Source organism: Cynara cardunculus (assembly GCF_001531365.2).
Source record: "Cynara cardunculus var. scolymus isolate 2C chromosome LG 5, CcrdV1, whole genome shotgun sequence".
Lineage (NCBI taxonomy): Eukaryota > Viridiplantae > Streptophyta > Magnoliopsida > Asterales > Asteraceae > Cynara > Cynara cardunculus.
In genome coordinates, this window is record NC_037532.1 from 25866871 (window position 1) to 25892840 (window position 25970).

Genomic DNA, 25970 nt, shown 5'->3' on the forward strand with positions numbered 1-25970 from the left:
GAACTCAATGATTATCCTAATTATATTTTAGATTTTTTATATTTAAAATGAGATGTTTATCCTGTATTTGATTGTGTTTATCTACAGTTAGTTACACGAATTCAGTTATGGGATGAAATCGGATAAAGATGAAATTGTTTAGGGATGAACGGGTTTAAGAGTTTTAAGAGTTTAAGAGTTTTTAAGAGTTTTAGTCAAATGTTTTATAATATAGTATAGATGAAATCGGATAGAGATGAAATTGTTTAGGGATGAACGGGTTTAAGAGTTTTAAGAGTTTTTAAGAGTTTTAGTCAAATGCTTTATAATATAGTATAGATAAGAAATAATGCTGATGTCTGAAATCTAAATCAATCAAGCATGTTTGTTTTTACTTCTGAAATCTGAATCAGTCAGACTGTTTGTTTTTGTAAACTGACAAACATCCGAAAGTCTGAAATATGAATCAAATCATTTTAATCAAATTCAATTGAAATATCTAGTCATTCAAATTATTTGTAAACTATCATTCAAATATTCAACTGAAATACGTCAATTGATTCAACACATAATAGGAAACACGAAGAAAGTCTCATAACAACTAGAATCAATATTCATTTTGCATTAATTATGTCGCAATTTCTTCTCTTAAACTAGTCATATATGTTTGGTCAGTGGCACTCCCATGCGGTTGAACCTCTTCGGCCTCATCTTCGCCATCGTCCCCTTGCTCGTTGGTTTGATCATACTCAAAAAACAACTCATCACTTAAAACTTCTCTTCGTATGAAGTTGTGAACCCCAAAGCATGCAATAACAACGTCCCTTTGAACCTCAAGTGTAAATAGTGTCATTCCTTCTAATATCGAAAAACGTGCTTTCGGGGCACCATAAGAACGTTCAATAATATTTCTAAGCTTTTGCATAAGAATGATTGAACTTTTCATACTTGTTCATTGCTCGTTGAGAACAGAAATCTCTGAGCCAATATCTAACATTACAATACGGCACTATAAATCCTCGAGTATTTGTATACGCAGCATCGGATAAATAATATTAATCTAAAAAACAATAAATAAAGAATAGTTATTAATATGAATATAGTAAATGTATTACCTTTAACACATTAGTATACCTGAAGGAGGAAATGAAAATCCAATAACACCATTTGTTAAAGCTTCGGACAGAACTCTAGAATCATGTGCAATTCTTTCTCATCCGGCAACAACAAATGTAAAAACCATGTTGAAGTCACAAATTGTCAAGATATTTTGATAGCATTCACCATTTCCTCGTCCTCTATATAAATGTTGTTTTTGAATAAGTGCGATAGTATGTATTAGAGTTCCATCAAGGGCACCAATTGCTCCCTATATTAAAGCTAGTAGTCAAAATAAATTTAGTAATAAAATTATACAACTATTATTGAATTATTATTTACCTTAAATATTCATCGTAACCTCCTATTATTCATAGGGATGTCTGGATTATGATTGAATGATGTAGGAACTATGATCTCTTTTGCAAACTCCATCATTTTATACAACACTTCATGAAAGAAATTATGAATTGTTTGTGTTGAGTGCTGTAACTTGTTTTTCAACATTCTATAACGTTGATTGTGACCTATAATCATCAGGAAGATAGTCATTTTTTCTTCAACCAATATATGCTTACTATCCGTTAACCAACTTTTGCTTTAAAGTAGAGGTGGTCAATGTTAACCAACTTTTGCTTTAAAGTAGAGGTGGTCAAAAACCGGCCGCAGGCCGGGTCGGCCCTAAATCGGTCCTGGTCCAAAACAGTAACAATCTGGACCAGTCTTGGTCCCGTCGAAAATATTAAGGCCCGGTTCAAGGTACTTGTAACCGGTTATGGTAAACCGGTCTCAGGCAGGGCCAAACCGGTCTTATATTAAAAAAACGTTTTTTTTATATTTTTTATAATTTCTTTTTGATAAACTCTTAAAAAATACTTTAATGTTATTCTAATACATTTTAAAATATCTAATTAGATCAATAAAAAAATACACTTAAAAATATATGTTTTATTGTAGTTTCATAATTGGTTATCAATCAAACACACTTAAAAATTACCTTTTATTATAGTTTTATAATTGGATTTCAATCAAATACACCTAAAAATTATGTTTTATTGTAAATTTGTAATTTGATTTTCAATCAAATACACTTAGAAAGCTAGAAATACATATAAAAATACATTTTTTTGAAAAAATCAGGTTGATCCTGCGTTGGCCTTGCTTTTGGATGAAGACCATAACCGGTCCTTAAACGACGCTCCCAAACTGGTCCTAATCGGTCCCGGGCCGAGCCAATACTAAGTGATCACATAGTCGAATGAAAACTTCACTGGACATTCACAACAACTAAATACATTGTTGATCACTACCTTCAAGTAGCTCATCCGTAAATTAACGTCCAGTCATTGCAGACGTATTATCTTTTTTCCTTTCCAAACGCCTTTGTCGCAAGTATAACATATACAAGAATATGGCGATGTGAAGTATAGTTTTTATTATTATTATCAATGATAAACTTGTTAAAAGCATAAATAAAATTATAAATAGAAGTAAACTTCAATATCATATACATTACCAAATAACAACTTATTCAACTTCCAAAAAACGTAACCAGGTAGTCAAATATCAAACACATAAGCAAATAACATGTTCAAATACAAAACACATAACGAAATAACTTGTTCAAATTCCAAAAACCAATCCATGAGTCCCAATCGTCTCGTCGTCCTTGAAATCCATGATGTTAATATACCAACGTTTGAAGGGATCGTCAACCATGTATCTCTTAATAATGTTAGCATCTAATTTAAATAAGCATTGAATATCGAATTTATTTCTCTTGGTTGTCATTAATGATGCTTGACTGCTTGTTCTTTTCAAAAATTTCAGAAACTCCAACCACTTAAAGAGACAAAGTATTACAAACATTAAAGACTGTGGCAGACATATCTCTCCCACAATCCAAACACTACCATCAGGTAATCCATTCTCTAGCATTTGTTACCATCTTTGACATATCATTGTTTCACATATTTAATAATGGTGAATATAGACACTTTTAAGTGAGCTTAAATTTTGTGTTCATGGCTCCCAGATTTTTGTTTCGATTCATCTAGGTTATTCTTCTTACTTGGTTCTGAAGGCCTCAGTGAAGCCATCTTGAACTGATCATCATTTCATATATAATAGATCATCTTTAATCGACCATTATCTTACATATAAAGGGCTTTTCTCAAATAGAATACATATGAGTAATTAAAGAGGCCCAAATAAATCATATCATGTCATGGCAATGCTACACATACCACATCTACTTTGCTTCCCATATGTCATATCAGAAAATCGTTGGCCCATGCCATTGTGTGGGCTGTGACTACTTCGGTTGGAGACCAGACGTATATATTCTTGATGTTTTTAAGGTAACTTTATATGTGCCCTTGCAGCTTGGGAATGACTTCAACATGTGCCAAAACCCAAAATTGATATAATATTTAAGTATTGTGTTGCTTTCTATGTACAAATGACAAGGTTTGGTATTAAGGTCGTCACTAATTCGTAAGTGGTAGGCTATCTTCAACTTTCAAATATGAATCCTATGACCTGGGCGTGTATCATAGAGATCATCAAGTTTCTTTTTCTATGAAGCCTAAAGTAACCAAGTTCAATTTATCATTTTTCCAAGATATATATTGATCCATGTCCTGCATCCTTAAATTGGGAATAGTGATATGTGCATTTTATGGAACCCCCCTTTTCTGCTTCCTTCGTTTCTTTTTTGTTACTGATGCCCACTTTTGTATTAGCATTTATTATTGTAGGACTTTCACAGTCGCTCATCCCCAACAAGAAACAATAATCTTGATAAAAAAAAATTGTTATACCCAAGCTTTGATTTCAGTTTAGGGTTTTGTTTTGATTAGAGATTTTAGAAAGGTTGTTGGGTATTACACAAGGAAATCAAAGAAGTAGATCAAATCAAAGAAGCAAAACAAAGAAGAGATCAAGAGTTGCATAGCAGACGTAGAAGGAGATGGATACATTGGAATCGAGAGCTTGAGAGATCGAGAGCTGAGAGATCGAGAGCTGAGAGATTGACAACTAAGAGATGATTCAGAGTAGAGACGCCGAGAGCTGAGAGATGATCCAGAGTCGAAATCAGAGAAGGCGACGTTTTCAAATAAGAGGTGTTAAGGGTTTTGTCAAACTCTTAAAATTTCAGACCATAATCAGAGCTTTTAAGCTCTTATTTAAAAAAAAAACACTCTGAATACCCAAAGATCTGACCGATTCAAACTTCAGAGGGTATTAAGAGGTGTTTTTTTTTAAAACAAACAGGCCCTTATAATCCTACAGTTTACATCTCGTTTAAGTTTGATCTTTAGGTCTAATGGTCGTTTGAGGCCACTATTAGATGGGACATGTGCTCCTTGCATCAGGGCCATATTAGTCCTTTTCATCCAAGAGAAATATATCACTACACCTCAAATTATTTGTTGGAGTGGATACAAATTTAAAGCATGCGTTCGGTTTGAATATATTTTTACCTAAAATTATTGATAGGTCCCCCAACGATTAAAAGGTAAGACCCCCAACTCCCAAGTTTCAACCTACTAAAAGTCATCTTATTTCTCGTATTTTGTTTGCTATAATGTTATTGACTGAATCAATCACTATTTATGTTTTGTTTCCACCTTTCTTTTTAGAGTTCATTTTCAGTTAGATATATAACTATTGCTATATAGTTATTTGTTAACTATTAATTTTTATTGCTATTTAGGGTTCTTTAGTTTGTTGCGTAATTTGGGTTTATTATTTTGATTTAGGGTTTGCTAGTGGTTTCTCTTTTATTTCTAACTATTCCCATCGCGCGTTGCGCGGTAATGATAATATCATCTTCAAAAGAAATGTTATAGACTAAAATTTGAAGTCCGCTTCTAAAACAAATTAGGCAAATGTGTGTGCCAACTACTCATTAACATAAAAAAATTTAAGAGAAGTTGGCAACAATCTTAGAACCATATGTTAATTTAAGTTATCTAACTATGCTCGAGAATGATGTTACAAAGTACTCTACAAATGTTTGACTAATGTTAGTAGTTTGTTTAATTAGAAGTCACAATTCTAACATAAATCTCATATAAGGTGACAAAATCATGATGTTCATTTTGTAACAAATTTAATTGAAATCTCATTTTAAGTTATGAAAAAGAAACGTTCTATAATATTTCAAGTGAAAATTAGAGTGTAGCAACAGTAGTGGAAGTTCAAGGCGATGAATGAAAAACCACATCACCAAGCTAAGATAATAAATTTTTTTCTCATAAAAAAATAAAATTAATATCAAATGGGGTCGATGACCCACATATCATATATTAAACTTATAAAAACAAATGCTACACTTTATCGTAACATTATGTAACATTTAAATTGTAATTAGAGGGGTGTATCAAACCATGATAGTAGTAACACTAAGATGACATATAAATAACTACATCACCAAGTAGTATAATGAGCATTCTTATATACAAAATAAAATACCAAGCAAGTTGAAAACCCATATATTATATCAAACTAAAAACATATAATATACTTGATCTAAACAAAAAAAACCCTAAGATTTGGGATAGATATGTCATATGTTAAACCATAAACATATACTACATTTGATCTTAAACAAAAGGTCGACATCCGAGAAAAATATGTTTGTTCCATTTTTAGTCATTTTTTGTAGTAATCTCCCTCTTGCCACTTTCACTCCATCATGCTATGCAGGATGCAATTATGCAAACAATATTGAGAAAAAACGTTGGCTCTTTTATTTTTTGTATCCACCTCTTACGTGTCTCTTTCTTCTTTAATCCAATGTGGGATGCAAACAATAATATGAGATAAAAATGATTTATATTGCTTAGAAGTTGTCATCTGATTATCATCCATGGTTATGCTTTTATAGATAAAAATAAAGATACAAGAATATAGATTATAGATATACTAGTTGTCTACCCGCGCAATGCGGCGGGATGCAAAAATTTCTTCAAGATTTATTTAATTTTTATATCTCAAATACTTTCAAGATGTATGTAACAAAAACAAATACTTTACATGAAATAAGAGTGTGCAAGAGCTAATATTTATTTTGCTCTCCTACATTAATGCAATAAAAAGGAGGCAAACATTAACTTCATAGTCGTTCACGTAAAAACTTAACCGGTAAGAGTTATTAGTCTCACTTACTTTACCAAGTAAGATTGTAATCCATCAATATAATATTGTATGCAACAATTTATCCAGTTAACTGGGTAAGATTCATCACCCTAAAAGAAATTAAAAAGAAAAATGATCAAAATTAAGGGAAGAGAGACTATTTCAACAACTATTACCTACGATACAATTACTATATCATCCCCACAGATACAACTCCTTTGATAATTGGTTCTACAAATACATACTTCATTTCAAACTTCTATAACAAAATTTATGAAATCCAAATCAATAATATAAAAGAAATTGGAATTATGAACAAGAACACAGATAATGATGGATATCATAAGACTTTTTTGAGGTTTGTTGTTTTCTAAGAATATGGGAATGGGTAAGTTGATCTCCCACGTTTTCACATACATCACAGAACTCAGTTGATTTTTTTGGCACATCAGCGATACCTTAAATCATGACAAAAAAATTTATCACTCACACACCTCGCCATTGGAGGAGGGGTAAACATAGAATACATCAAAATTTTCTCACTTTGTCTATCCAGAGTAGGATGGAGCTTCTATCTATCAGGGCCGTCCCTGGGGGAGGGCGGCACGGGCGTACGCCCAGGGCCCAAAAATATAAGGGGCCCAAATTTTCCCCTTAAAGTATATAGTAGTCTAAAATAATTTAATAAATTAAAGAAACCAAAAAATTGTAGCATATAATAAGAGACAAAAATAATTTAGTAGATAATAAGGGCCCAAAAATATATCAACTAATTACATTGGAGAAGAAAAATAAAAAAAATTAATTGATCATTCATTATATGCTATTGTTTATTATCCCTATAATTTTTTTATCTCCAACAAGATCCAATGATATTGGCTATTGCTATCTCTAGGGCTGTCAACGAACCGAACGTTCAGTGAACAGTTCGGCGGGAAGTTCGTTTATGTTCGTTTATTTAATAAATGAACGAACATAAACAATTTTTTTTGTTCGTTTAGTTAAACGAACAAACATGAACAAGAGTCTCGTTCGTTCATTTATGTTCGTGAATGTTCGTTCATTTATGTTCGTGAATGTTCGTTCATTTACTGTTCATTTATGTATTAAATTTAATATATAATCTTTTATTTATTTACTTTGAATTCAAATAATATTTATTTATGTTCGTTTAGCCTGTTCGTTTATGTCCGTTCGTTTACGTTCGTTTAGCATGTTAACGAACGAACATAAACGAACACGAACACGAACACACCTGATTTCTAAACGAACGAACACGAACACAAAGATTTTCGTTCGTTTACTGTTCGTGTTCGTTCGTTTGTTCGGTTAAGTTAAACAAACGAACATGAACAAGCCTATGTTCGTGTTCGTTCGGTTCGTTTACAACCCTAGCTATCTCTATATGTTTGACTATTTTCGTGCTTCAACAATTCAACGTTAAGATCATGTGCTTGCTATTGCTATATATTTTTGTTAGATATTTTTATCAATTTCTATTTTTATTGACTATWGGTATTTGRTTATGTTGTTCTAATTGTTTTTGTTGACTATTGTTATCTATTTTTGCTTCTACATAAAATATTTTACTTTTTTTTACAATTAATCTATTGATCTTATGRTTTATGACRTGTTTCATGGTTTTGTGATTAATCAATAAATTTTTTCTATTAGATGTATTTAGTAATGTCTCTTATATATGTTATGTTCCATAAACTTTTAATATTAACATCTTATTTTAGTTGAGCAAAAAAAGAAAAAAAAATAGAATTTAAATATTTTCATCAATTATTTGACTTATGTATCTTTCATTGGGATTCCACCACACTATAAGATTATATTTAAATGTTCAAATAATCATTTGTTGAACTTGCATATTATATGTTTAATTCATTATTTATTTTTACTAGATCTCAATGGATCATCTTTTCTTTCATATTCTTATTAATCTTCATTTGTTTACTTGTCTAGAAAACCTTGATAATCTTCTTTATTATTGATCTCTCATTGAACTCATGATTATTTCATTAACACAAAATCTCTTTTTGTATCAAAATAACACATATTTCTTGTTATAAAGTAAAATTTTCTTACTTTTTATAAAAAATTATCAACCATAGTTTCTCTACTCTTGGTTTAAAATTACATAATAAGAAGTACGTAAATTTAAGTACTCTCTTATATATCTATAATATATATAAATAAGATTTTTTTACTCAGTAAATTATTAACATTTCTTGTACTTAATTTTATACTAATGAAAAACATTTATTACCGAAGGTCACTACAAGAAAAGTGAGTTTTGACGATGCGCCTTTTAGCGATGACATGTTTCATAAGTTATAGCGATGACATGTTGTTATATACTCTTTCTAATGATAAATGGACTTTTAGCGACAACAAAAGTCATTGCTAAAAGTCTTGTTTCTTGCAGTGGGGGCCCTGTTTTTATGTTCGCCCAGGGCCTAAAAAATGTCAGAAACGGGTCTGGGTAAAGGGGAAGGGTAAAGGGAAGCAACGTTTTGGGGGTAAAGGGAAAGGGTTGGAAAGTAAAGGTAAAGTAAATGATAGTTTGGGTATTTATAATTTTAAGACTTTAAGATTTTTAGTGAATTTGCTTAATAAGGTAGTATAGATAACTATTGTTTTTACAATTATAACTTCGACCAATTTTATGGTTTTGATTTATCTGAACTTTATGTTATTTTTTATATTAGTTTTTGATATATAATTTTTTATAAAAGATGGTTGGCCAAAAAAAGAACAACCTAAAAATTGCACAACCATGGATATTCACTTCCTTATTTTGTATTATTTTGTTGGTTTTGATTTCAACCATGGTTATATATTTTGTGTTATTTGTTTGATTCTTCCTTTAATATATTATACTGATATTGTTATTGGTTGATAATTGATTTCAAATTCATTTTTTCCTTCTTCCATATACTTACATCCGTCTTCGAATATATCATATTCTCAAGAATTTGTGGCAATACGTTAACATGTAACTTCTTTACATATATTTATTTTATTTTATTTTACTTATAATCATATAATCAAGTTTAGTTAATCTAAAAAGGTTATCATAGATTCAATTTTAATTATAACAAACTAAAACAATCAATAAATTGTTTGTTATATTATTTTAAAGTTTTAATTCAACTTTATAATATAAAATATATACTACAGTCATATTATTTTTTAAAGTCAATTGATATAAAAAAAAATGATATAAAAATCGAGTTATCCAAGTAAGATAACTTTATTATCAAGTCTCATGAGTTGACATAATGAAACTCATTCTTCTTACTTATACATACCTCTTTATTCCAATCTTTCAATCTCTCACTAATATGAGATATCATAAACTTAAAAACAACTCCCAACACCTCAGTACTCAATTCTCATTATTTCACATCAACACCTCTTGGTTTGCTCGATGATCAAAACTCGATTTAAGAAAAAATGTAAAATCCTCAACTCTAGCGGAAGTGCGATGTGTCTGAAAACTCGGGATCGTGTTTATATTTATAACACCCTGTCCAATACCATATAATAGATACTTAGGCTACATTTGTTATTATAAGTACTGCAATAATCACAAATTTTGTTAAGAAAAAAATGTATCATTTGCATTCGTTTTGCACAAATCTTTTACCAATTAGTTGGTTTTAATTTCAACCATGTCTATAGATTTCAAAGCTCTATCTCACATTTATACATCTATCATCCTCTTCCCAACTATCATCTGTCTATCAATGTGAGATAATGAAAGTCAACCTTATTTCAGATTTGAGGAACACTCAAATCTCATGTTGCTAATTCATCATTTTTGGTTTCACTTTTATATTTGCACTATAATTTTTACCATTTAATTGGTTTTTGATTCCACCCATGGTATAGATTTCAAAGACGGTCATCCAAAATAAGACAACCTTATGAGGCAAACTCCAAGATTTGACACAAAGACATCCAATCCACTTTTCTTATACACTTCACTTTATTCAAATCTTTCAAATCTTCATCAATGTGGGACAATTAAAACTCAATCACAATTCATCATATGAGAATACTCAATTCTCATAGTACCATTGTTTACCGTCATTTGGCATCTCATGCAACTCTTACAAAAACGATAACAATATCGCATAAAGGGTCGACCAATACAACCCACACTCAAGTACCTTCCGGTATGTCCGCTTATGGCCGAAGTGGCCCCCACAAGCATGGGAGTGACAAAACTGTAAAACAAGACTGAAACTCCTCTTGGGCCACACATCGTCGGATAACTTGGTCCGGACAATGTTTCCAAAGGTATGGCTTGTCCCACATGTAGAGACGAGCCTCTCTCATAATCTTTTCTCTACCAGGTCTAGATAACTCACCTAGGAAGCTCTTTGAAACCAAATAATTAATGATGTCTGCATACCATGGGGTTTCGCCCGAAACGGAGAAAATGTGCTCATCTAGAAACTCATCAGTGAGTGGGTTTGGCTCTCCATCCAATACTAGCCGGCTAAGGTGGTCGGCAACAAAATTTTCAGCTCCGCTTTTATCTCCAATCTCCAAATCAAACTCTTGGAGTAAGAGAATCCACCTTATCAATCGTGGCTTTGCGTCTTTCTTCTTGAGCAGTTACTTTAATGCGGCATGATTTGAAAAGACAACCACTTTAGTGCCAATCAGATAAGATCTAAACTTTTCTAAAGCAAAAACAACTGCTAGTAACTCTTTCCCGGTGGTCGAGTAGTTGCATTGTGCACTATCAAGTGATCGTGATGCATAATAGATAACATAATAGCTCTTACCGTCTTTCTGTCCCAATACCACTCCGACGGCGTGATTGCTAGCATCACATATAATCTCAAATGGCAATTGCCAATTTGGAGGTCGGATGATAGGGGTAGAAGTTATCATATCTTTCAACAAATCAGATGAACTCTTACATACCTCATTGAAGACAAAGTCTACCTCTTTTTGTAGAAGCTCACAAAGGGGTCGATTAATCTTCGAGAAGCCTTTAACGAAACGCCGGTAGAAACCTGCAAGACCAAGAAAAGATCAGACCTTTCTAACACTCGAGGGGTAATACAAGAAATTTATGACATCGATCTTTGTCTTGTCAACCTCTATACCCCTTTTCGAGATAACATGACCAAGTACTATACCTTAGTCGATCATGAAGGGACATTTTTCATAATTCAAAACCAAATTAGTTTCAATGCACCTCTTTAAAATTTTGGTCAAATTATCCAAGCATGAATTAAACGAATCACATAAACTGTGAAATCGTCCATAAAAACCTCAATAATGTTCTCCACATATTCTGAAAATATACTCACCATACATCGTTGGAATATCGCAGGTGCATTGCAAAGACCGGAAGGCATCCTCCGGTAAGCGAATTTACCGAAGGGGCAGGTCAATGTGGTCTTCTCTTGGTCCTCTCTCGCCATCGGTATCTGATGAAAACCTGAATAACCATCTGAAAAACAATAGTGAGTACGACCGACTAACCTTTCTAACATTTGGTCTATGAATGGAAGGGGAAAGTGGTATTTTCTAGTTGATGAATTAAGCTTACGATAATCAATACATACCCTCCACCCGTTTTGAACACGGGTGGGCACTAACTCATCTTCGACATTCTCTACCACAGTAATGCCAGTTTTCTTAGAGACTACCTGGACCGGGCTTACCCACTTGCTGTCAGAGATCGGGTAGATCATATTGGCGTCCAAAAGCTTGAGTATCTCCTTCTTGACAACTTCCATCATCAGTGGGTTCAACCTTCTTTGCGCTTCTCAGAATGGCTTTTACTTCTCCTCTAATAGAATCTTGTGCTGGCAAAGCGAGGAACTAAGGCCTTTGATGTTGGCAATGGTCCATCCAATTGCCCCCTTGTGCTCCTTCAAAACATCCACAAGCTCTCTTTCCTCCTTCAGTGATAGTGTGGCGGATATGATCATCGAAAGGGTTTCTTTATCTCCCAAATAGACGTACTTCAGATGATACGGTAGCGTTTTCAACTCTAGCTCGGGTGCCTGTTCAATAGAAGGCAAAAGTCTAGTGTGAGATATAGGAAAATCTATTTTAGAAACTTCATACCTTGGCTTTGGTGCTCGCCTTTTCTCCATCCAAGACACCAATTCTGTAAAATCATCATCAAGCTTGTAYTCTTGGGCAAGCTTCTTCAAACTTCCATTCGTTAAATCCATGTCTATAATCACTTTTAACACATCCTCATTAGATAGATCAAACATAGTGTCAGATAAGGACTCGATAATACAACAAAGCATAAAGATGAAACATCACTCGAATATTGCATGACATCATATATATTAAATTTAATCATCTTGCCATCGAATTCCATGGTCAAACTACCACTATGGACGTCTATCTTAGTCTTAGAGGTTTTAAAAAATGGTCTACCTAGCAAAAGCATACCGGCCTTTGAGGCATTTTCTCCTCCATATCTATAATATAAAAATCTGCCATAAATACCAACTCATTCACTTGAATAAGCACATCCTCTAATACCCCTTTAAGGTAGACAATAGACCTATCCGCTAGTTGGATTACCACACTGGTTGGCTTTAGGGGCCCTACATCCAAAGATGAGTAAATGGCATATGTCATAACATTAATTGATGCCCCTAAGTCCAACATGGCTTGATTTACCGAGACATTGCCTACCTTACATGGTATGGTAAACATGTCCTGGTCTTTATACTTTGGTGGTAACCGCTTTTGCAAAACAACGGACACATTTTGACCCATGCTTATCTTTTCATTACCCTTTAGTTTTCTTTTATTTGTACAAAGCTCTTTAAAAAACTTAGCATATCTAGGCACTTGCTTAATTGCATCTAATAAAAGGATGTTTATCTGGACTTTCTGAAATGTGTCAAAGATCTCCTTCTCTTCGCTCTCCCGCTTTGTCTTCTCGAACTGGCTCGGGAATGGCGGTGCTTGAACTATCTCTTTGGGTGTCTTCTTCTTTGCCTCATCTTCTTTGACATCCTTTGCACTCGAAGTGGATGTCTTGACCTCTAACTCTTCTCTTCCTCGTGAACATTTTCTTTCTTCTTCTTTCCAACCTCTTGAAGCTCCTTTCTGTTTCTCAAAGTGACGACACTCATATTTGCCTTCGGATTTGTTTCCGTTTGAGATGACAATTTACCTTTGTTTGCTAATTGGCCAATGGTGGCCTGAAGGTCCTGGATACTCGCCTGAGTTTCCAGTTGAAATTTCATCATGTTAGCAACCATAGACTTAACTACATTCTCTAATGACATAGCTGAGCTACTAGGAGCTTACGGTGACACTTGATGTTGATGTTGGGCACCTGGCTGAAATGGTGCCTTCGGTTGATGTTGTTGCTGAAATCCTAGCGGTGCTTGGAATTGTTGAGGTTGAAACTGCCGAGCCTGCTGGAATGAACCTCTTTGCTGAAATTTTTGACCTTGTCCTTGTCTCATGGATAACTCAGATTGGGATGTTGCCTCCAACCGGGGTTGTATGTGCTCGAGAAAGGGTCGGGAGCCCAGTTGTTTGAGTTCTGAAAGTTGCCACCCCCAATGGCGTTCACTTGCTCTTTTTTTTCCATGTAAAGTTGGACATGCATCGGTGGGGTGTGCGACTGATGACAAAAATCCATGTGCCTTGACTTGAGGCACATTACCCATGTCAAGTTGTTTCACAAGGTTAGTCATATCAGTTATTTTAGTTTCTAAAGATTTAACATGTACCTCACTAGCACCTCGGTCAACGTCACTTCATACTCCAAATTGCTTGGAGTTTTCTACCATGGTGTCTATCAAAGTCCTCGCTTGAGTTGGCGTCTTATTCACTATAGCTCCTCCGCTCGCGGCATCCATCATCTTCCTCTCCATCGGTAGTAAACCTTCATAAAAATACTGAATTAGTAATTCATCAGAAATACCATGTTGAGGACAACTTACACAAAGGTGCTTGAAGCGCTCCCAATACTCGTATAATGACTCCATGTCCTTCTGCTTGATCCCACATATCTCTCTTCTAAGCCCGACGACTTTGGATGCGGGAAAGTACTTGTCGAGGAATGCTCTAGCCATCTGCGCCCAAGTGGTGATGGATCGCGACGGTAAGTAGAAAAGCCACTCCCTAGCTGCATCAACTAGGGAGAAGGAAATGCCTTCAGCTTGAGATTCTCCACCGTCGTGCCTTGTGGCTTCATACCCAAGCATACCATGTGGAACTCGGTCATATGCTTGTACGGGTCTTCGTTAGCTAAACCATTAAAACGAGGTGGTAAGTGTATTAAACCCGTCTAAAGTTCAGCACTTACCTTTTCTGCCGAATATGTGATGCACAGAGGTTGCTCGACGACGTTGGGTGCTGCCCATTCCCTCAAAGTGCGTTCGGGATTCACCATTTCCTCTTTTTCAGTCTCGATGACCGGTTCTTCTCGCTCAGAATGAGGTTTCTCTTCTTCTTCTTCTTCCTCCGTTTGGCCTTCTGAATCGGACAATAGCTCAATATCTTTCAAAATATTGGAAACCGGTGAAGAAGTGGACGGGCCTTGCCTCTTCCGAAGCTTAGCTTACTTTCTAGCTTTTCTGCGGTTTTCTCGATTTCCGGATCAATTAGCAATGGTGAACCTGCACGAAACGATATTGGCATAAACAATTAAATTTGCCGAGTCTCGGGCAGCGACGCCAAAAATTTGATAGGTGTCGAGTCCGGCAAATTATAGAATTTATAAAAATAAGCATATTATCTCTAAAATACAACTTGTGATAGCGATAAGTAGGGTCGTCTCCTCAGGGACTCATATTAACCGTAAGTTCAAGACGTAACCACATGCAAATTCATTAAAAATAATATTTATATAAAGGGGGGGTTGGAAAATTGATAAAGAGCCTAAATATGCAAAATAATTTAGAAAATTTAACAATAATAAGAAAGAGACTAGCAATGAACATCAATCAACTAATCATTTGGATTATATATCATCGACTCATTCAAACCGTTTTCTCAAAAGAAGCCAAATTGGTTAGAACATCGACACTCGTCAATATTCTGTTCGTTATAAAAGCATGATCAGTCTTGAACACTCTACGACTAATCGCTGCTGGTGTTGGGCAGCGGCCTTGGGCTGCTGTTGGGCAATTGCTTGGGCCTCTTCCTGCTGGTGGGCTTGCTTTTTGTATTTGACCCAAAGTGAGGACTAGGATAAGTGTTATTTCCTCTTTTCTTTCTTTTTGAAAAAAAAAAAATAATTTAGACTCACAAACCACATTTAAAGGGGTAATATTTAGTCTAGAAACTCGTAAATCTAAGGATAATTCGATGCTCAAATAAATAAAATATCACTTATCACATATACTCTAAGACACCATTTATTTCTTGGAATGAACTGCCACTTTGAACACATACCAAAACATCATCACTTTGACGTGGTTTCGTATTTGTGTTCAAGGATGAAGGGTTGTGATGGTAAAAGACAAAACAGTGTTCAACAAAGGATGGTCGGATCGCCCCCGGGAGAAGATCCGGGGTTAGGTGGGGGCGATTCCCCTATTCAAGAAAAAACCATATGTTGTCCCCCAAATCAGATACATGTAGATCCCACAAATCAACTTTAAATTATTTTTTCTGTACTTCTTTGGTCAAATATGGCTGGATCGCCCCATGGTCAAACATGCCCCCGAGAGCGATCCTTGTGGTTAGCTTGGTAAAAGTTGGAAAAAATAACTATTTTATTAATATATGAAGTATTAATTGTTCATTTTAATGAATTCCCTTTCAAAAAACTCTTGAAAGAATATTTATATAATTTTTACTATTAAAATACTTAGAAATAATAATTAATAATTTGATAAAAAAGAAAAAAACAGGGATTCACAGGTGCATGTAACCCAATGAATCTGATTAAACAAATCAAAACCACACCAAATCTAATGATTCGTATCCTATGCGATGATCTCTCCCTCACCGTCACTGTTCACTCACTAATCACCAAAAACACACAGTACAAATATACGTATATACAGCAACAACAAACCAAAGAATCGCCATAGGGACCTCTTTCAATTCTGTACAGTGAGTTTTCCCTTACCCTCCAACCCCTCTTGTCATTTTCTTCCTCTCCCTCTCAAGAGGGGTCCAATTAGGGGGAAAGAGTTGAAGAAATCTTCCTTCCTTTACCATTCCATTCCCATTTCCCTTTTTCACAAGCCCTTTCTCTCTCTAAAACTTTCAACTCAAATCAAGGTTGCCAGTAAGTCTATCTTTGTGTATTCTATGTGTTTATACATGTGTGTACACCTCTCATATTTCTGGGGTTTTCTTCTTTGTATATGTATAACAGGGTTGACTGCCAAAAGCTTCATAGTAAGCAAGCTTAATCATTGATGGAGAATAGAATACCAGCAGGAAGTTACTTCCAGTATTCTCCTACTGGTGTTCATGGTTCACTTCCGAGGTCTTCCTCTCCCTCAGATCGTGAAAGGTTAGAAATTTCTCAACTTTTGTCAATTCTCTCTATGTAATTGTATATCTTGATAACTTTTGGATCTTGGGTTTTTGTTGTTTTGTGGGATTATTGTGGTTCTTCGTATTAGTATTCAATATTATACCATTTGGGGATCTAGTGTTCCCTTATTTGGCTTGTTTTGTAATGATATATTACTTTATGGTTGTGTAAACTGTTAATTCACATATGGGTAGAGGATTTTTCACCATTTTTGGTGTTCCTTTGAGTTTTGTTACAAGCAGTTAGAAGTATGGATCTGTTGTTTGGAGAAATGGGCTGTTTGCCATTTTTATTGAGCTTTGGTTCTTTTCAGAATCTTTGAAGTTAAGAACCGAATCGGCAGATCATGAAGATCTTTCTTGATTGCTCAGCAACATCTCATGATAAATTAAGAATACATCAGTTTCACAAGTTTGGGTTAGGACACAACCAATAAGGTGCTTGTTTGGTTTGTTTCGCATTTCTGCATGATAAGGATGGTGTTTGTACTTGATGCCTTAAAGTCAAACAATGCCATTATTGGTGAATTGAATATGACATTTGTCAACATCAATTTGAATATTACATCCTTCCATTTTGTGAGTTTGCATAGTGTAAGTGTGCAGTAATTAAGATTTTCTTTTGTTTTTGTCAACCATGAACAGAGAACTTTTTGATTCTTATTTCTTGAATCGCAAGAACTAATATGAACTTGAGAAAAATGATACTGCATAACAAGTAGCAATCTTTTGATTGCCAAAAGATGCATATACGTTTAAATCCAATCTAAAGCTAATGCTAAGGTTTAGAAACAATACGATTCATTTGTGCCTATTTTGTCGATGCTTTAATATGATAAGATCAGTCTTTTTTGTTGCTAAAAAGGTAATAAACTAGTTAGATCTTCATCATACTCTTACAGCCAGTGATTTCTTGTTTTTCCTTCTCTTCATAACAACTGCATCATATTCCCCTTTCAACTTCCATTTTATCCAAACATGCATATTTACGAGCTTCGACCTTTGCATTATCTTTCGGGCTTTCATTTGCTCTGCTTGCTTTTTTTAAAGTATATAAATTTTATATATGGGAAATACTCACGCACACTCCTCACCTTTAGTGAGGTTTGAACTCTTGACCTCCTGGGAGGCTCGCTCTACCAGTAAACCGGGTACCTCTTGTTGTATAATTTTGTCTATTGATCATTTAGTTGCTTTGTCTTTAAACTTGATCGTAGTTTAAAACTCCATATTAATCATGTAAAGATGAACCATTAAAGAATTCCTAAGCCGGGTACCTCTTGTATAATTTTGGCTATTGATCATTTAGTTGCTTTGTCTTTAAACTTGATCGTAGTTTAAAACTCCACATTAATCATGTAAAGATGAACCATCAAAGAATTCCTAAGCAAGAACAGTTATATGATTAGTAAGATCTTAATAACTATGATCATAAAGAAGACAATTTTCATAACGAGTTGGTATATATAATTGTCACTTGCTTTATAATAACAACTACATTTCAGACATTGTACTTAAATTAGAGGGTCTCATGCTTGAGTCTCACATAGTCTGTCATTTTTTTAATAAATGTATCTTTTCCATTTTATAGTTAATTCATAAAATTATTGGAGTTAGAAGGGCTAATGTTTTCTTTCCTATGTATTCCAGGTTACCTTTCTTTAAAGTTGTTTAGTTCTAATTCATTATGGCCATCAAACATTTTCATTTTGTGGGTATGAGAAGAAATAAAATGTGATTTTGGGTTCCGTTTACTTGGTGTGTGGAGAAATAAAGATGGCCCCATAAAATGAAGTATGGAAAATTGTATAAGTCAATAACCTTTATATGTTTCATTCTAAGTTCTCCATTCTGATTTGTAATTGTACGATTGGGAGTTGGGATAAACAGATATTTGGCAGAATTGCTTGCAGAGAGGCAAAAGTTAGCACCATTTATGCAAGTCATGCCAATATGCAGCAGGCTCCTAAATCAAGGTTCTTTTAACCGTTTCAATCTTTTCATATGCTTACGACATTTGTATTACACAGTCTATAGATGCACATCATTAGACTGAGGACCATAACCACACCAAGACCAGTCCAAGCCCGTTTACATAAGGACCGGCGCTTCCAAGGACCGAATCTGGGCCCAGTCCAGTCCATATATATTTTTTTCATCAGAGGACCGGTTTTGGTTCAAATATCAAGATCGTGTTTGGACTCATTTTGTACTGGTTAGGAACGGTCATATCGAATTAATGAAAACACTTGTGGAGACATTTTATTAAATATATCACTATATATGTTCTTAAAGAAAATAAAAAATGAAGAGAAAATACGAACTGTTAGGACTGGATGGGGCCTATTTTTCAGGCCATATATCATAATTTTTTTGGTTGCTAAACCAGTCCTTGTAATCTCTATTGCAGACAAAGCAAGTATTGTCGAACTCCTTGCACCAAAGCATTTTTGATGGTCTTTGGTTAGATATAGTTATACTGGGCTTGTATACTTGCACTTTCTTGTTTCGTGCCCTCGCTTGCAATTTTTAGTGCAATAGCAAATTCAGATTAAAACGTTGGTCTTTATCAATGCAATAATACAAGTGGATCCTGTGAGATTTTGAACGTGAAGCCTTGTTCAAAGATAAAATTTTAACAATGAAGATTGTAGTGATATGATAATAAGTAATGCAAACTCCAGAATATGGTTTAGACCTATTAGTACATTGATATGGGAGAAGTTGAACACTATCCAACATCTCTATTATTTTTTACTCTTTTATATACTTCACCAATTCTCTTTTCATTCCATAATTTTGTTACATATTCTGGCTTGCTTGAGCAATATGGTAAAGTGGCATGTGTTTTGTTTGTGAACTCTGTATATGATTTTGCAAAAAAAGGATTGATGGATGAGGTTGGGCCGAATACCGGCACTAACGCCAGTTGTGTATATCATATGTTTGTAATCTGTTTTCTGCCAATACGACCATAGCCCTATGGCATTACTCCACGTCTCCACCTTAAGTAAGCTTGAAGTCAAGATTCAAGTCTCACAAGTAGCTTAAGTGGATCCCTTACTGATAAACCTCGAATATTACTTTATGCAGAGATCATGAAGACGTCTGGACTTGTGTCCAACCAAAATTTTGTGGATCATGAAAGAATGTTGCGTGACAGGTCATATCAGTCGTTTGGTCACAAACCTAATGGGGGTCCAATGAACGTAGAGGCATGGCCTTCAATGCAACAAGAGGTTTTACATTTTAACTCTTCTTAAAGTTCTATCTGGTGCCTTAAGTTTGCATGCATATTAGTTATTTATTGGCCTAGTTGACCATTGCGTTTGTCATCCTTATGATTGTTGTCTTACTTATGGGAAATTGATTTTGGAAGGTTCACTAATGCAAATTTGAGTTATTCTATAATTTATCAATCTGCCAAATTTATGCAAAGATAGTTTTAGGGAGGAGGCATTCAGCAGTAACTCAGATCAAGTATGCTGTATCATTCAGCATTTATAATCCTGAAACAAATGAGGTCTATGTGTGTGTGTGTCTTAGTGTTTTGAATAATACCGTAGAACAATTTAAATTCATATAAAGTAATAAAACTAATATAGAAAGATAACCATTGATGTCAAGTATATAGAGCTTATAAGAAAATGATATCACGAGTGCAAAATTGGGATTAAAGCTCTTGAGTCTCTACTCACTACTTTCTTTAATCTACAAGGAATTCGTGTTCAACTCTTTGTGTATGGGAATGAGAGTAAGGATTTGCCTATTCAGGGTTTTAGTTTTTCTTTTTATGTTCATTTAAATCTTAGGCTTGTACATAATTATCATTTATCCCCCAAGTTATATATTAAAGAGTAAAAAAAAACCCACGTCTTAACATGCGTTACAAAATAACGCGTTGTAATGCGCCATAACATGTGATAACGAGTTAGAACTCAAGCCAAACCTTAGACTAGAGCAACAGGGGTTAACGTGACGGCGATGCCAAGCCTCAACGCCATAACGAGTTATTTAGAACCATGCGTGTGGCGTACATATTTAATTTGTGTTTAGTAATTAGTATGCCAAGGACAAGACAGATTAAAAACTTCTTGTCCCACGTTTGGCGCGATAATTAGACTGGGTCTAGACAGGAATTATTGGGACACAAATGCATTTTTATAACAAAAATAAGGGAGATGGGTCAAGACTGGTAAATCACTAAACTATACATGTCAAATTTAAACCCTAAAACCTTGGAAAAATCTTTGACCCGCCTACCTTTTTCTCGTCCGTCCAGTCTAGTCCCATCATCATACCACTTTGCACCCTAATAGAATTTAACTCTTAATCAACTGTCCTAACCATCCTTCGACAAAATGGAGATGAAACTGAAGATTAACTTGCAATCACCAAATATAAATAAATCTTGTAGACCAAAGAATGTGTGAGTAATATATTCCTTGGTGATCCAAAGGAGCAAGTACAGTTATGGGAGACTAGCTTCTTCCAATCAATATCATTAAGACGTCTGAAATGGTACTTTAGGGCTAGCTGCTAGGTAATATTCATGTGCCATTTTTTGGGTCTTATGCATAGCTTATTTTGATGATGCTTATGGAATAATTTTAGTTTTTTTTTTTAAATTAATAAACATGATTTTAGAAAATTAGTAATACTAATAAAATGTATTCCCTTATTTTTGACACTTGTCTCCACTTCCATATAAACCACTCTTCTACTTCAGTTCCCCTTCTCCTGACCTTTTGGAAATTCCACCAAATCCTCATTATTCGAAATCCCTTATTTTAGGATTCACTAAAACATGTTCCGGGATTATTATGGAATTTCAATCGATTAACCTTAATGGCAACAAAAGGAAGACCAAGATCAAGTTATTCTTCATTGGCGTTGATCAAAACTACTCTCCTTTTGGACTTTCCGGTATCAAGATGATTTCCATGTATTCTCTCCTTCCCACGACGGTCTCAAAGACATTGACCGGTCAGAGAAAGTCTTTTGAAACTGGTGTAGGAAGTGAGACTCCAAAGAAACCATCTCGATGTCGAAAACTCAAAAAGAAAAGTAGTCTCAATCAACGCTGATGAAGAATGATTTGTTCTTGCTCTTTTTTTTTTGTCATTAAGGTTAATCAGTTGTGATTCTATAATAATCTTAGGAAAAGTGGAGGGATTTTGAATGATGAGGATTTGGTAGAGAAATTTACAAAAGATTAAGGAGGACTTTAATAAATATTACATCTAACTTTTATTAATGTTATATTTATCCAAATTCATGTTTATTAATTAAAAAGAACTGAAATCTTTTTTTTTATCGTATACAAAACATATTAGTGTTTATTGTATCCATGCTTCTTGTTTTGTATTATTGGGCAAAGGTTTCGTGAACATATGGAAACCCTAATTACAATCTCCCTTGAAACACTCATGGAAAGATTTGGAATCTTTGGTTTGTAGGATTCCATTTTTATAAATAAGTAAGTTATAGATAATTATAAAAATAATTGAGTTACCTTTTTATTATAAAACAAATGTTTTCAACATTATTTCACACAAATCCTACGAAATCCCGCGAAATACCAACAAGCCCCATGGGATTTCTAAATCCCATGTTTGTGGGATTTCATTGGATCCTCGAGATTTCAAATCCAAACAATTCTTCAAACCAAACATGGGATTGGAATGAAATTAAATTTCAAATCCCTCCAAATCCAATCCTATCCAATCCTACAAGCCATATGGGACCTCAAAGATTTCAAAGGCTTCAAGGATGCCATGGTGTTAACTGTTGTTAAAATTGCAGCTATGATTGCTGAATTGGTTGAAACTTAGGATAATGTTGATGTTTTAGTCTGAATCTTGCTATTGTGTATTGCCCAGTGAATTATCAGCGTCAATATGTGGAGGCTAAAGTTTCATCCATTGGATGTGGTTTCATGGGTCGTTAAAGAAAATTATTGTTGATATCGAACCAAAAGCATATTTTGGATGTAGTCTGTCTGGCATAATGTCTCTGATACCAGTCATATGTTTAGTGCTCTAAAAACATATTGTATTACTGAAGATCCAGATAGATAAACTTATAAAACCCTGATCCATAAAAATAACCTAATTCCAACCGCCTAATAAATTTTGATTTGTTCACCCTGTTTCTAAGAAGGAAAAAGTGGTTGATTGGTTTCACCACTTAAGCCTCGTTCACTGATAACTTATGGTTGCATCTGCACTTGTGCATTGACTGACGATGGTTCTGCTTCAGGATAATCGGCTTCTCCAAAGAATGGCCTCATTTCAAGCTTCTGCTATGGGTTGGCCTGCATCGCCAGGAATGGCAACCCCTACAGTTGTAAAGAAAGTTATAAGGCTTGATGTTCCTGTCGAGAAATTCCCAAATGTAAGTAAAGGGTTTTGCTCTTCTCCTCTGCTGTTTTTCTATTCCTTCCCTTTTAGTTTGTTCTAACCTGGAAGCATGGCAGTATAACTTTGTTGGCCGAATCTTGGGTCCACGTGGAAATTCCCTGAAAAGGATAGAAGCCATGACGGAGTGTAGAATCTATATCAGAGGTCGAGGCTCAGTGAAGGATTCTGTTAAGGTATGATTGTTTCCCCAGTATTGTGAAGGGATTCTAGTAGTTATAGCAACATTCACATTCAAACCATTTTGAGGATTTGTTTTGCCACTTCATATGAAAGGATGCATCTTCTTTTGGTTTCTCTTATCTCATGAACTTCTAATCTTCATGTAGACTTGTATCAAAGTAGCAGAGGGTATAATTCTCCTGAAAACTTTAAATTAGCATACAAAGACCGTGATTATATATTATTATATGGGCCAGTTTATTCTTGTGACATTCAGACACCTACTGTTTTGCATGAGACTTATTCTTTGGGGTTGTTTGTTTACCTCTTAATAGTTCCATTAAGAGGCAGCCTCTGAATCGTTAAGAGGCGAATCTTGTTTGGCGAAAAAAAAGTCTGCCTCTTAATGGTTCTAAAACCCTCTAAATGATTTTGTATCCTGGGCCTCCCTTAACCATTCAGTGCCCTAGTTTTGTTGTAAACAGTTACCAAACAATTATATTTCATTTTGCACTATATCATGAGAGCCTCTTAATCATTCTGCACCAAACCATTCAGCAACTGCCAAACAACCCCGAATTTGGTCCTTTTTGCTGCACTGATTTAGGTTTCCGTCCCTAATTTGTAACAATATGTAACAAAAAGAAACTATCATATTCCCTCCATTCTTAAATAAATTCAACAATTTCCTCTTCAGATGTCACAAACTAGTTACACCATGTCCCTTTTATTGGCAATAGGTTAACCACCTTGCTCATTGGCAATATGATAGTAAGCTTCACACTATTTTTGTTACTATTCAGAAGAATTTTAGATATTTGACTGATAATTACTCTTCCATTAAACTTTGTGCCAGTCACATGTTACATTTATCTTTAGATGAAAGGAATTAAACTACATCCTCCATTCCATGAAAATTGCGATAATTGACTGACAATATATCTTTCGGATGCATTTGACTGTGATCAAATATCTAAAACACCCTTAAATATCATCTTTTTTTGTATGATGACATGAGCTAACAAAATTGAACACTTCCCAGAAGGTAAAATATTGTATTTTTCATGGGTGATCTTTAATTTTTATTGTTGCAATTTAGGGTCAAATTTAGTAGTTTCTTGCACATCTCACAACTTATTGGTACAAAAAACACTTGATGTTCAGGAAAAACTTAATGTGCACTACATATAGACTCTGCAAAAACTTGCTAGTTGTTTTCACTTATGCAGCCTTCTCTTTTTTTCAGCATTCAAAATAGCCACATCTGTTACTTGAATGAGCCTCTTCTATGCATCCATGGTTACATAATCGAAAGTATGATATGCTTAAATCTTTAATACTTACACTTCTTAAAGCACCTGTCTTTTGCTTTGAAATCAGGAAGAGAAGTTAAAAGACAAACCAGGTTATGAACACCTTAACGACCCACTTCACCTGTTGCTTGAAGCCGAATTTCCTGAAGGCATAATAGACTCACGCTTGGATCATGCAGTGGCACTACTAGAGAACCTACTAAAGCCAGTGGTACGAGATACCTTCATGCAGATTTTTGTTTTTGTTCCGATTTGAGCTATGGACGAATATGCAAGCATACGTTTCATGATCAAATTTTATTGAGTCTGACTTACTTCGTGTGGGGCTAATAGTTTTCATTTCCCATCTCATGGAAAACCCTTTTCGCTCTGCTTAGCCTTATGGAGCATGTGGTTTAATTCGATTTCTTTCTTTTTTGGTCTCTAACTCTGTTTTATCACCAGGATGAATCCATGGATACTTATAAGAAGCATCAACTAAGAGAATTGGCCATGCTGAATGGTACGCTGAGGGAAGAAAGCCCTAGCATGAGTCCTAGTATGAGCCCGAGTATGTCTCCCTTTAACAGCAATGGAATGAAACGAGCCAAAACAGGAAAATGACAGGCTGGCAACCCCAGAGACGGGATTTAATTCTGTTTAGATGCTGAGATTGCTAGCATCAATCTGATTCACGGTGTTCACCCATGACTATATGCTTGTTACAGCCAGAAGACATGACCAGAAATCCAAGAGAAGAAGGTTCGGTTTTGTGGCATATGGTGACAGATTCAGGCAAACGGTCTGGCTGAAGAACAAAAACTGCTTTCATACCTTAGGTTCAAAAAAAGACTCGATATTTATGTCTAGTTTCTCTATTCTTTCGTGTGTGATTGGTTTTTGATGTTTTTTAGTTCAGTTTTCATCCAGGTTGAAATAAGCAACAATTGTATTACAGTAGTCTAGTTTTCTTTCATTATAACCAATGAATCTAAGGGAAAAAGGAGAACTTTGTATAATAGTTTGAATCTTTGCAGCACCCGTTAATTCAATAACATTAAGTTGCTTTTTTCTTATCTTACGTATGTCCCAAAAGACTGAGAGACTGATTCCGGTAAGACCTCGGATTGCGAATTATTGCACAAGTCAATATCTAGAATTTAGAAAGATGAAACACACTGCTGAATTTGGTACAAAGTACAAACTAGTAACCATAGAGTATCTTGATCAATTTTAATGACCTGTAGGTCTATTACACCAAACTATTCAATAAGCATTTACAGCTACTTACTTTGTAACACTTCATACAAAACAAATTCTTTCCATATCTATTGACAAGATGAGAGAACGAAAAAAG

General features: G+C 34.6%; 1 protein-coding gene across 3 annotated transcripts; it reads left to right on the forward strand.

The window, feature by feature from the left end:
* Positions 1-16276: 16276 nt before the first annotated feature.
* On the forward strand, positions 16277-25687 carry LOC112511984 (KH domain-containing protein At1g09660/At1g09670). Of its 3 annotated transcripts, none has more exons than XM_025117749.1 (8): positions 16277-16486; positions 16577-16717; positions 18631-18716; positions 19834-19979; positions 23002-23136; positions 23219-23335; positions 24702-24845; positions 25079-25687. In XM_025117749.1, exons 2-8 carry the CDS (start codon positions 16620-16622, stop codon positions 25235-25237), a joined length of 885 nt encoding a protein of 294 aa, XP_024973517.1. In that variant the 5' UTR covers positions 16277-16486; positions 16577-16619; the 3' UTR covers positions 25238-25687. The 3 variants fall into 3 exon arrangements, with proteins under 3 accessions (XP_024973517.1, XP_024973519.1, XP_024973518.1); XM_025117751.1 differs by having other exon boundaries at positions 16277-16479; XM_025117750.1 differs by lacking the exon at positions 16277-16486 and having other exon boundaries at positions 16515-16717.
* The last annotated feature ends 283 nt before the right edge of the window (positions 25688-25970 follow it).

Bases quoted from the DNA above. Each gene is read 5' to 3' on its own strand.
- LOC112511984 (XM_025117749.1), top strand. From the start codon at position 16,620: ATGGAGAATAGAATACCAGCAGGAAGTTACTTCCAGTATTCTCCTACT. The intron at 16,718-18,630 runs GTTAGAAATTTC...TGGGATAAACAG, and splicing joins TCTCCCTCAGATCGTGAAAG to ATATTTGGCAGAATTGCTTG. The intron at 24,846-25,078 runs GTACGAGATACC...TTTTATCACCAG, and splicing joins AGAACCTACTAAAGCCAGTG to GATGAATCCATGGATACTTA.